The 12,855-nt window shown below is 31.8% G+C and overlaps 1 protein-coding gene across 1 annotated transcript; it reads left to right on the forward strand.

The window, feature by feature from the left end:
- The first annotated feature begins 9,926 nt into the window (after positions 1-9,926).
- On the forward strand, positions 9,927-12,481 carry LOC145793474 (uncharacterized). The gene is made up of 5 exons (XM_082876306.1): positions 9,927-10,764; positions 10,943-11,160; positions 11,268-11,398; positions 11,684-11,778; positions 12,321-12,481. Exons 1-5 carry the CDS (start codon positions 9,927-9,929, stop codon positions 12,479-12,481), a joined length of 1,443 nt encoding a protein of 480 aa, XP_082732432.1.
- Positions 12,482-12,855: the final 374 nt, after the last annotated feature.

A 12,855-nucleotide genomic window follows, 5' to 3' on the forward strand; every position in this document is an offset into this window, starting at 1 on the left:
ATCAATTCAACATCAACCACTGATCATATCATTAAACATTCATCAATCATAAATATTTTATTAAAGTAACAGTACAAAAGCTACAAAGGCAAAGCAAGCAAGCATGTTTTGCCAAAGAACACTACCAGTAGAAGCAATTATCATGGAACAATTGTCAAAAAATAGAAGTAAAATGATCAACATAGTACATAGGTGATCCATAGACCAGCTAGGAAGTACAAAAGCCTATAAAAACATTCAGCACTTCTAAAACTCAACAGTTTGGAGCACTAATTCAACTTCAAAACTTTCCAAGATATCATCCTATGAATATTGAAAAGGAATATCTTCCTTACTTGCCTAAACTCAAAAAGCAATTCGAACTTTAGCGTTCAATAACATGATTCCAATCAGCCTCAATCTAATTCAAAACCAAATCATTCATGGGAACTATGAAATGAAAGAAAGTAGAAAAAAAACAATAATAATCATAATAAGTAAAAAAAATGGGACAATATTTGCTGTGTTCCCCTTATACAAAGATCCAAATACTCTGGCTAAAAAATGTAGCAGCAACAAAAGATACACATTATCTCGTCAATCATTCACTTATATAATGATTTACAACAGCACAGTAGCACATCACCTAATGGAGGATGCCTTTAACATGAAAGTCAAGTGGCCAATCAAAAAAAAAAAAAAAAAAAAAACATGAAAGCCAAGTGAAGAAAACTCTCTTTTTGAAACACTTCAAAGAAACCATACAAAGATTCTTTAATAGTTAAATCTAATATGACTTCAAAATATCAATTAGAAACAAAGCAGAAAAAAAAACTTCAAGATAATGTAGTCCTTCAATCGGCCTTGTGGATTGAAGATATTGCCACAAGACTGTTGCAACTACCTTGAAGGCAAAAACTGTAACGCCCTCAAAATAAACCCATTATATATACATCATTGACATGCAATATTAAAAGAAAACAATTCATTATCCCATTCATCAGAGTATTAATAAATAAAAACATTACATGTAATACCAAATTAAATGCCCTACGGGCTTACATTTTTTTTAAGCCAACACTTGGACACAAAATATGAGTTCTAACTCAAATACAAATAAAGCCCTAGGCTTGATTATATATCAATAAAAACAAATAACTAAAGATGGTCTTCAGAATCCAAAAGCTAAATCCTTCCAAGCTAAGTCCTTGGAGGTAGCTTATCACCTGAACCTGAAAATGATGTTCCCATAAAGGGTGAGCCACAGCCCAGTAGAAAAATACTAAACCAAATATAAGCATTGAATAAAGCATTAGCATTCAATAGATGGTTAACCAAGATAATCAATTACATCATTTTACAGTCTCATGACAATATTGTCTAAGACACGTTTTACTTTCCAACTTTATCAATATGGCTCAGAACCTGGCCAAACTTACAACAGTGAACTATATATATTATATTCACATTCTTCCAATGTCAACAAACAGATGAGACTCAGGCTCAAATCAAACACTTCATACTTCCAGTTTGATACACATTTTAGTGCTGTATCAAATAAAACACTTCAATATAAATAAGCACACATAAAAGTGATGCTAATGGAGTCCATCCCCTATCTCCTCCCAAACAAAATCCGGTTTAGAGGTCCATCCCCTATCTTCCCCTAAACCGTGGAGTACATCCCCTATCTCCTCCCACACAAAACAATATATATGCAAATGCAATGCTCAATCAATACACGTATTTTCTGTATTAATGCAATAGTCAAAATTAATGACTTAACCAATGTGATTTCTGGCGAGCCATACATAACTTAGTTGTCCCTTTGAACTTAGTTCTTGGGATCTCCAGTCATATAAGTAGGGTTACCATTATGACGACTCTTATGTAATAGGCTTTAATCCCATCCCCTTCGATGAACTATACACTAGCTCTTTTGTCAAACCTTTTGTTAACGGATCCGCAATATTCTCTTTAGATTTTATATAATCTATTGAGATTATTCCGTTTGACAACAATTGCCTTACGGTATTATGTCGACGACGAATAAGTCGTGACTTACCATTATACATATGATTCTGTGCCCTGCCTATTGCAGATTGACTATCACAATGAAAGCAAATAGTTGGCACAGGTTTTGGCCACATTGGAATGTCTTCTAAGAAGTGACGAAGCCATTCTGCTTCTTCTCCTGCTTTGTCCAAAGCAATGAACTCGGATTCCATTGTGGATCGTGCGATGCATGTTTGTTTGGTGGATTTCCAAGAAACAGCAGCGCCTCCTAAAGTAAAGACATATCCACTAGTGGATTTTGAATCTTTAGTATCCGATATCCAATTTGCATCACAATAACCTTCAAGTACTGCTGGATATCGAGTAAAGTTCAAACCATAATCACGGGTGAATCTTAGATATCTAAGAACCCGAATGATCGCTTTCCAATGGTCTTCTCCGGGATTACTAGTGTACTTACTCAATTTACTGATAGCATAAGCTATATCAGGACGAGTACAATTCATTAGGTACATTAGGCTTCCAATGATTTGGGAGTATTTTAACTGAGACACTGCATCACCTTTATTTTTTGATAAATAAAGACTGATGTCTATAGGTGTTCTAGCTAAATTCAAATCATCCTTGATAAATTCATCAAGAATTTTCTCAATATAATGAGATTGTGATAATGCATATCCGTCAGATGTTTTAGTAATTTTCATTCCTAATATAACATTTGCGACCCCCATATCTTTCATATCAAATCTTTTGTTAAGCATCTGCTTAGTTGATTTGATCATGTTTTGACTGATTCCAATGATAAGCATGTCATCCACATAAAGACAAACTAGGACATATCCTTGGTCAGTGTTTTTAACATAGATGCATTTGTCACATTCGTTTATCTTAAACCCATTAGTAAGCATTGCATGATCAAATTTTCCATGCCATTGCTTAGGTGCTTGTTTTAATCCATAAAGGGATTTTACAAGTCGACAAACTTTCTTTTCTTGTCCTGATACTACAAACCCTTCGGGTTGCTCCATATAGATCTCTTCATTTAGATCACCGTTTAAGAAAGCTGTCTTAACATCCATTTGATGTATTTCTAAATTAAACAACGCTGCTATAGAAATAAGCATGCGAATGGATGTTATTCATGTCACAGGGGAATATGTGTCAAAATAGTCCAGACCTTCTTTTTGTCTGTAACCTTTAACAACAAGTCTTGCTTTATACTTGTCAATTGAACCATCTGCTTTCATTTTTCTCTTGAATATCCATTTATATCCAAGAGGTTTAGAACCTGGTGGAAGATCCACCAATTCCCAAGTATGATTTTGCATAATGGATTCAATTTCATTATTAACAGCCTCTTTCCACAAAGGTGCTTCAGGACCTGTCATTGCTGCCTTAAAGCTTTGAGGTTCATTTTCTAACAAGTATGTCAGAAAATCTGGACCAAAGGATTTTGATGTTCTCGCTCTCTTACTTCGTCTTGGTTCATCATCAGTTAAATCCTGTTGGTCGAGACTATTACTAGTCTCTTGTGTTTGATTGTCATTAGTCTCTTGACTTTGTGTACAATCATAAGTTCTTTTCTGTGAACTTAATTCCTGTCCTTTCTTGTAAGGAAAGACATGTTCAAAAAATACAGCATTCCTTGACTCTATAATAGTGTTCACATTTATATCAGGTATTTCTGATTTATAAGTCAGAAACCGATATGCACTACTATTCTGAGCATAACCAATAAACACACAGTCTACTATTTTTGGTCCAATCTTAGTCTTTTTAGGAACAGGAACTTTAACTTTTGCCAAACACCCCCACACTTTTAAGTATTTGTAGGAAGGTGGTCGACCTTTCCACAATTCATAAGGAATGCTTTTGGTTTTCTTGTGGGGTATTCTATTCAGAACATAATTAGCAGACAAAATTACTTCCCCCCACAAGTTCTGTGGTAAGCCTGAACTTAGTAAAATGGCATTCATAATTTCTTTTAAGGTTCTATTCTTCCTTTCAGCAATTCCATTTTGCTGTGGAGAATAAGGGGCTGTAGTCTGGTGAATAATGCCATGTTATGCACAAAATTTATTTAATGGTGCATCATATTCACCACCCCTATCACTTCTAATATAAATCAATGAATTTTAAAATAAATTCAAGAAAAATTCAAAATAATTATGACTACTCAAGTCAGAATTAATGTTTTAACAAAATCATATCCTCATAAAAAATTTTGCCTAAGAATCAAACAATTCAAAAACCCATTTGATTGTATACATTCTTGCAACTCAATTACAAATAAATGTCACTGTCATAAAAATATTTGTGACAGAAGAAAATTAAATTATCTCAACTAATGCAAGAGATACACCTCCATATTAATAAAATGGTTCATGGTTTAACAAATTCTACTACGCAAGTAAAATAATTATTAATGACATCTCATGTCACATAATTCAATAATCAATATAAAAGATTTCTTAAATTATTTCCCAATTAAACGGCCCGATATAATTATATACATCTTTATGTTTAAATTTCTCTGGTGTTTAAACACCCATTCAAAATTGATTAGAAATATTCAAATTAACATGCTTATGTCCAAAGTCGACATAACAATTTATCATTCCAAATCACTTGAAATTATTGTTAAGAAATAACTTGAGTTGATATCATACATGCATATCAAACGCATCAACTAAAAATAATGAATTAACAAAATAAATTAATCATGCACAATCCCATCACTTGCATCATGAAATAAAAGGATTCTCAACTCATAAATAAAATCCAATGCATTTAAACTTTAAACTTCAAAATGACAAAATATACCTTCATTTAATAAGTTTGATTTGTACATAAATAAACAAATTAAATATGCATTAAAATGTTCTTGTGAATATATATATATATATATATATTTTCCGACTCAAGTGCTGAAACAATTCAAGACTATGAATCCACATTGTAATAAAAATAAAATTAGTTTGTAAAACTAATATTTTACTCTAGAAACAAATTCTTCCATGTATACTCACGATGAACTATGATAAAGTCAAAATAATTAACACCTTTTCACAAAGGGTTCAAAAATAAGTGGTCTACCAAACGAAACCATAAGTTACTTACAAAATTAACAGATTCTGACCGAGTCACAAAGTTACATGATTGATTAACAAAATTAATTTTCTAGTTACTAAAACTAGAAAATAAATTACATTACAAAATAATTTTATTTTCCTTGTTACTAAAACTAGTAAAATAAAATACCGAAATAATATCTGATTACAAAAATCAGAAAACCAAACCACAACTTAATTTTCTAGTTACTTAAACTAGAAAATAAATTATAACACAAAATCATTTTATTTTTCTTTGTTACTAAAACTAGAAAATGCTGTAATATTATTTTCCTTGTTACTAAAACTAGAAAATAAAATACCACAAAACTATCTGATTACAAAAATCAGAACAAACACAAAATAATTTTCTAGTTACCAAAATCAGAAAATAAATTAAAACACAAAATAATTTTATTTTCTTTGTTACTAAAACTAGAAAATAATATAATTTTATTTTCCTTGTTACTAAAACTAGAAAAATAAAATACCAAAATAATTTTTTGTAACACCAAATAATATTTTGCAATTGTTAATGACACCAGTATATTACTACTCGTTGTCAAAGAAAAGAGACAGTATATTACTACTATCTGTCAAATAGCATAAATCACTATTTGTTTTTCCAACCAGAATATTAGTTTGAAAACACAGAAAATTAAATACAATGAAGATACCAAAAAGGAGTCTGTCTTAAGATTGTAGGACAATCTTCAATGTATTTAAAAAGATTAATTCTATTGTGTACACAACAACAATTAGAATTTAAAGAAATAAAGAAAAAAGAGAGAATTTGTTTGATTACAAAAATCAAACTCGAAATAAAAATAAATAAATAAAACCACAGATTTTATTTTGTTACAAAAACAAAAAATAAAATCTGATTAAATAAACATAATAAAAAACAGAATAAAATTAAACAACTTATTTGGTTAATTTATTTGAATAACTTTTCTGATCAAGTCCAGTGTTTAACACTGTGTCCTTAAGACAGATTCGTCCTCTCCACGGTGCTTTCAAAATTTGGACGTCTATCTCCCAGGATGAAATGATCTTACCACAAACAATAGCAGCACTACAAATTGTTTGCCTTACGAACACACTAAGTGTTTACATTCTTTCTTTCGGAAATAAAATGCAGCAAGATGAAGAATATAATTTGCAGAGAATGGAGTACGAAAAATTTCTTTAAAATCCAAATGGGAGGCTAGTCTATTTATAGATGTAAAGGTGGCTTTTGGTTTTGAATTGAACAGGTATGAAACCTGTTAGATTCAAATTTAAACAGATTTGAATCTGTTTATTCAAACAGATAGAAACGGGAAGGGCTCTATTTGGATGAGCAATAAATCCAAAACAGTTTAATTCTGTTTGAAAACGGGAATGGCCCTGTTTGGATGAACAATAAATCCAAACCAGTTTAATTTGAATTCTGGATTTTATTTTAATAAAAAATAAAATTAAATTCAAATGTTTTTGGCCTAAAAAGATTAGAAGCCCAACCCAACCACGCACCCCAGCCCGCCCGACCGGACGGCGGTGCGCGTGTGGTGATTTTTGGTGGGTCTAGCCCATTTTGCCCATAACCTCTCCCTCTAAAACACTTGGGTACCCCTTGGGGCACACCCCAAGTATCTCACCCTAAGCCTTATAAACCCTTTCAAAACTTCCCACCAAATCAATGTGGGACAAGCCAATTTACAACTTGAAAGAATTTCCACCATAACTCCATTTCCATGGAGCACACTTTGGTTTCAATTTCCCATTCACTCGGTAATGGTTTTGAGCAACCAAATATACCACGTGAATCACAACACGGCATAGAACGCGTTACCACTTTGACCCGAGTAAATCGATGCTCGGGGCCCACCTAAAAAATAGACCAAACTAGAGAAAAAATTCTGATTTTACCCAGAATTTTTCCACCATTTCCAACAAGGGTTGGGACAACAATTTAAGACAAAGGATCCCATATCCTTTATGTGGTAAATGTTGTATAGAGAGTTTTTCAAAAACTCAATCACGTTAATATAATTGATCGTTTTGAATATAGAGTAAAAAATATTATAAATATATGTAAATCTAATATAGAAAAATAATTATTTGACTCGTTTGGCAAGTGGTGATTTTAGTCAAAAAGTGGTAAAAAAAAAATCAAAAAGCTAACAACTTATACTAAAAAATCAAAGATTCTATTTTCTCTCTACTTTTTGTACATTTTTTCATAAAAAATCAAAACTCATCCCAAATATATTATTTTTTTCCATTATATTTTAACCAAAAAATTAAAAAATTACTAAAAAGTCTGTTATCAAATGAGGCTTATGTGTTTCTTCATTAGCCTGTATCAACAGATAATCACACAGAAAAATATTTCACTCAAATAAAGAGAATGATTGCTCAAAAGATTTACAATGGTGATAAAAGAACTCTCATAATTAACTAAGCTCACCAAATTTAAAATATAAGTTGACCTTAGGTAATTGTTCAAATGATTATGAAAGAAGGCATTTAGGTGTCAAGGTAAGTGAGGTTTTAAATTCAAGTTTATTGAGAGATGTTAGCCTGCATTTTAATCTAATTATTAATATATTAATTATTATTTTATAAAATTAAAAAAAGAAAATGAAATGCAAATTCTCTCAGCAAATTCAAAATTCTTTGTACACAAATCTACAAAACCAGTAGATACCAAATTTCAAAAGGATACACCAAACGGTCTAACATAACATGGAGACTAGACGAAACGTAACGGAAAAAGAGAGAAAGAGTAAACTTCCACCTTTTAAGATGTTTAAGAAGTATAAATTTGGATAAGAATTTGGAAAGAGAAAAAGAAAAAATAGATCTGTGAAATGTAGGTGAATGTATTTATAATTTATTCATATTTCACTTCTTTTTTTTTTTAGGGGACTTACGTGAAGATACTAATAAGTAAATTTGTTGTTTAATAGGTAATGGCGTTTTTTTTTATCAAATACTATTTAAAAAAAGTTAGTAATAGTTAATTTTTAACAATAATTTAAAAATTGGCACAAAAAAATGTCACTAATTAGAAGTTTTAGCGACGGTTTAAAAAAATCTTCACAAAAAAAGTCACTAATTTTCAACTTTTAGCGACAATTTTAAAATTTTGTTACAGAAAAACATCACTAATTGTAAGTTTTAGGGAAAATTTATAAAAATCGTAACAAAAAAAAAAAAAAAAAAACTCTAATTGTTAATGTTTAGTGACATATGCAAAAGATGTCAAAAAAAATTATTTTTAGTGACAACTTTACTAGAGCTTTTTTAAATAGGATTTTATGGGAATTAATTTTAACTATTACGACTTATTGATAGTTTATCTTTTTTCCTTTTTCATTTTTTTCTTTCTAAATTCCTCTACAAATCCATAATCCAAACACAATCTTAATTCACCAAGAACTAGAGATCTATTTCCAAATCACTTTATCCCCTTATCGCAAAATACTTACAATTGTTAGATCATGTAAGAATTTCAAGCTATGAAAATCTTAAAGTATTATCCAACAATTATAGATTGTTTTGAAAATATGTTATTTTTAGTAACTTTTTTACTATTATTCAAACTTCCCAAACTTGCCCCATGAGTGATTTAGGCAGGCAGAAAGAGAAATTTGAAGACGTATCGTAATCTCAAAGCAACTATAATACCATAAGACGTCATTGAATGGAAATTTGCTATTATTATCAATAGCAAAGACTTTGGCAAAGACAATATGGGCCAGCAACATCTTCCAAGGTGTAAAAGCACAACATCAATTCATAACTTTTGGATCACAACAGGGTCTAAGAAAACAACATTAGATCTTAGTTTATGAAAAAATGATTACTAATATTAGCTGTAGAACCGTACTTTCAAGCAAGGGTATGATCTTGTCAAAAGCAAATGCATATATTTTGGATATCCTATGCATCCAAATTCGTGTGTGACAATGGTTACTAATATGTGGATTCACATTGATCTTTACCATAAGAGGTTCATTTTATGCTGCATAATGAAGTAAATAAACTAAGTGACAAACTTAATCAATCAACTTATTAATACACAAATATCAACCCATAGCATAGGATAATTATGTATTTATTGCTATTTATATCTTCCTTTGGTTGCCAAAGTCACGTGATAGAGTAAATCTAACAAGTTGATCTTATTTCGATGAAGCTTCTTTGGGTGGCTAAAGATACACAAAATAAATGAAATCAAGATGTTTTCAATTATGCATTAAATATTTAAAAAAAAAAAGCACTCAATTAGTGTTAGAATTACAAATTTTGTTTGTAAGTAAAGCCCTGAGAAAGGCTATCAAAAAATTTAAGCTGATAAAAAAAAGCTCTGAGAAGGTATTTATTAAGATGGAAGGGGTTGAGATATAAATAATAAACTTGTTAATTTAAATTTTTAGATGAATTAGTAATCAATAATTTAACATGGTATCAAAGTAGACAACGAAACATATGCTCAAACTTATGGTCTGATGTGAGAGGACATATTAAGTGTTGGAAAATGGCTTTTGTATAACCTTATTTTTTTGTTAACTTTGAGCATTAATTAAGGTGGGATAACAATCTTAAAGTAGATTTTTTATTTTTATTTATTTTTGCGATAGACAGACAAATATTTTGTTTCGGGAAATTGAATAGTAATAATATACTATTTAAGGATTTCTTTGATAACATAGTAGTAATATACTGTTTATCATTAGAATTTTGTTACAAAATATTATTCTGTTTATTTTGTGTGTAAATTATTTTGTATATAAATTTGTGATTGGGGTATTTTTTTATTTCGTTAGAATTATGACAAGAGAAATAAACAGTACTGAGACTGTTATTACTCCGACCCCCACACCTGTTGTGCCAATGATGACTCCGGCAGTATCGGTAAATCATAGGGAGAAGCCAGAGAAAGTAAATGGCAATGATTTTAAAAGATGGCAACAAAAGATAATATTTTATCTTATGACATTGAATTTGGCTCGCTTCACTCATGAAAAGGCATCAACACTGAATGAGGGAGAAACTGACCGGCAAGTGGTTGCCGCAGTTAATGCATGGAAACATGGTGATTTTTTGTGTCGGAATTATATCATTAATGGGTTGGACTATACACTGTACAATGTGTATAGTGTGAAAAGCACAGCTAAAGAATTGTGGGAATCCCTGGATCATAAGCATAAGACAGAGGACGCGGGTACAAAGAAATTTATTGTCAGCTGTTTTCTAGATTTTAAAATGACGAATTCCAAAACGGTTATTAGCCAAATTCAAGATCTCCAATTAATTCCCCATGACATACATGCGGAAGGGATGGTTCTTAGTGAATCTTTCGAAGTAGCGGCAATCATTGAAAAATTACCACCATCTTGGAAGAAATTCAAGAATTATCTGAAGCATAAGTGCAAGGAGATGAAATTGGAGGAACTAATATTGCGGCTCCGAATTGAGGAGGACAATCGAGGTTCCGACAAAAAGTCAGGAAACCACATCATGCAGGCTAAAACAAATGTTGTAGAACATGAACATAGGTCAGAGTTCAACAACAAGAAGTGGAAGCATGATGGCGATGGTTCCAAACAAGGATCCACTAGTAAGATCAATAAAGGGATCAACAATGGGTTCAACAAAAGGTTCAAAGGCAAGTGTTTTGTGTGCAGCAAAGATGGGCATCGCGCTAAGGATTGTCACGTTCACAAGGACGGAGGGAGTTCAAGCAAAAAGCCAGCACAAGCCAACATAGCCAAGATTTTTATCTTTCTGATGGAGTGGCAAACATCAATCTTTCTGCAGTAGTCTCTGAAGCAATCTTACTGCAGTAGTCTCTGAAGCAAATTTGGTGGACAATTCCAAGGAGTGGTGGGTGGATATTGGAGCAACGCGCCATATCCGTGCAGATAAGAAGATGTTCACAACCTATAAAGTGGTGGAAAGTAGGGAACAACTTTTTATGGAAAACTCCTCTACATCAATTGTAGAAGGACAAGGAAAGATTGTGCTGAAAATGGCCTCGGGAAAAGAACTCACTCTTAACAATGTACTCCACGTGCCAAAAATTCGCAAGAATTTGATTTCTGGGTCATTGTTGATTGAGAATGGGTTTAAATTAGTCTTTTAATCTGATAAAGTTGTACTCTCCAAGAGTGGAATGTATTGGGGCGAGGTTACATGAGTAATGGACTTTTTAAGCTCAATGTAAATACTGTTGTACCTAATTTGGCTTTTAATAATAAGAACATATCTTCTGTTTATATTGCTGAGTCTTCTTTCTTATGGTATGATAGATTAGGACATGTTAATTTTAATTCTTTGCGTAGACTTGTTGTTTTAGAATGTTTACCTAACTTAGAATTTGACCATAATCATAAATGTGAGATTTGTGTTGAGGAAAAACTCACTAAGGCATCATTTAATAAAGTTGAAAGAAGTATTGAACCTCTAAGTTTAATTCACACAGATATCTGTGATTTAAAATTTGTTCAAACTAGAGGAGGTAATAAGTACTTTATTACTTTTATTGATGATTGCACTCAATATTGCTATATTTACTTATTGAGAAGTAAAGATGAAGTCGTAGAAGCTTTTAGGCAATATAAACTAGAGGTTGAAAATCAACTTGGCAAAACCATTAAGATAATGAGGAGTGACAGAGGTGGTGAGTATGATGCGCCATTTGAATAATTTTGTTCTGAATATGGTATTATTTACCAAACTACTGAACCCTATTCTCCTCTGTCAAATGGTGTTGCTGAGAGAAAGAATCGAACTCTTAAAGAGATGATGAATGTCATGTTGATTAGTTCAGGGTTACCTCAGAACTTGTGGGGGGAGGTGATTTTGTCAACTAACTTTATCCTTAATAGGGTACCCCACAAGAAACTCAATCAAACACCTTGTGAATTATGAAAAAGCAGACGACCTACCTATAATTACCTCAAAGTGTGGGGGTGTTTGGCCAAGGTGGCAGTCCTTAGTCCCAAAATGACTAAGATAGGACCAAAGGCCGTTGATTATGTGTTCATTGGATATGCCAATAATAGCAATGCATATAGATTTTTAGTTCATAGATTTGAAAATCCGGATATGCATGTAAACACTATTATTGAGTCAAGAAATGTATCATTTTTTAACACATTTTTCCTAGCAAGGAAATTGAAGAGAAAAGTTCAAATAAAAGAACTTTTGATACTGCTATAGGTAACAGTGAAGGCCAAAATGATAATGAAGTAGATGAACCTAGACGTAGCAAGAGGGCTAGGATCTCCAAATCATTCGGTCCAGATTTTCTGATATACCTGTTAGAAAATGAGCCTCAAAACTTCAAGGAAGCAATGTCAAGTCCTGAAGCTCCACTATGAAGAGAGGCTGTGAATAGTAAAATTGAATCAATACTGCAAAATCATACTTGGGAACTAGTGGATCTTCCACCAAGATGTAAACCTCTTGAATATAAGTGGATATTCAAGAGAAAAATGAAAGTAGATGGTTCAATAGATAAATACAAGGCTAGACTTATTATTAAGGGATACAGGCAGAAGGAAAACCATGATTATTTTGACACCTATTTACCAGTGAGAAGAATAACATCTATTGCATGTTGATTATGATTGCAGCTTTGTATAATCTAGAAATATATCAAATGGATGTTAAAATAAATTTTTTGAATGGCGAGTTAGATAAGGAAATCTATATGGAACAACCGGAAGGGTTTCAAGTTCCTGGCCAAGAGAAA

The sequence above is a fragment of the Camellia sinensis genome, chromosome 6, assembly GCF_055761805.1.
Source record: "Camellia sinensis isolate YWXY chromosome 6, ASM5576180v1, whole genome shotgun sequence".
NCBI classification, from domain to species: Eukaryota; Viridiplantae; Streptophyta; class Magnoliopsida; order Ericales; family Theaceae; genus Camellia; species Camellia sinensis.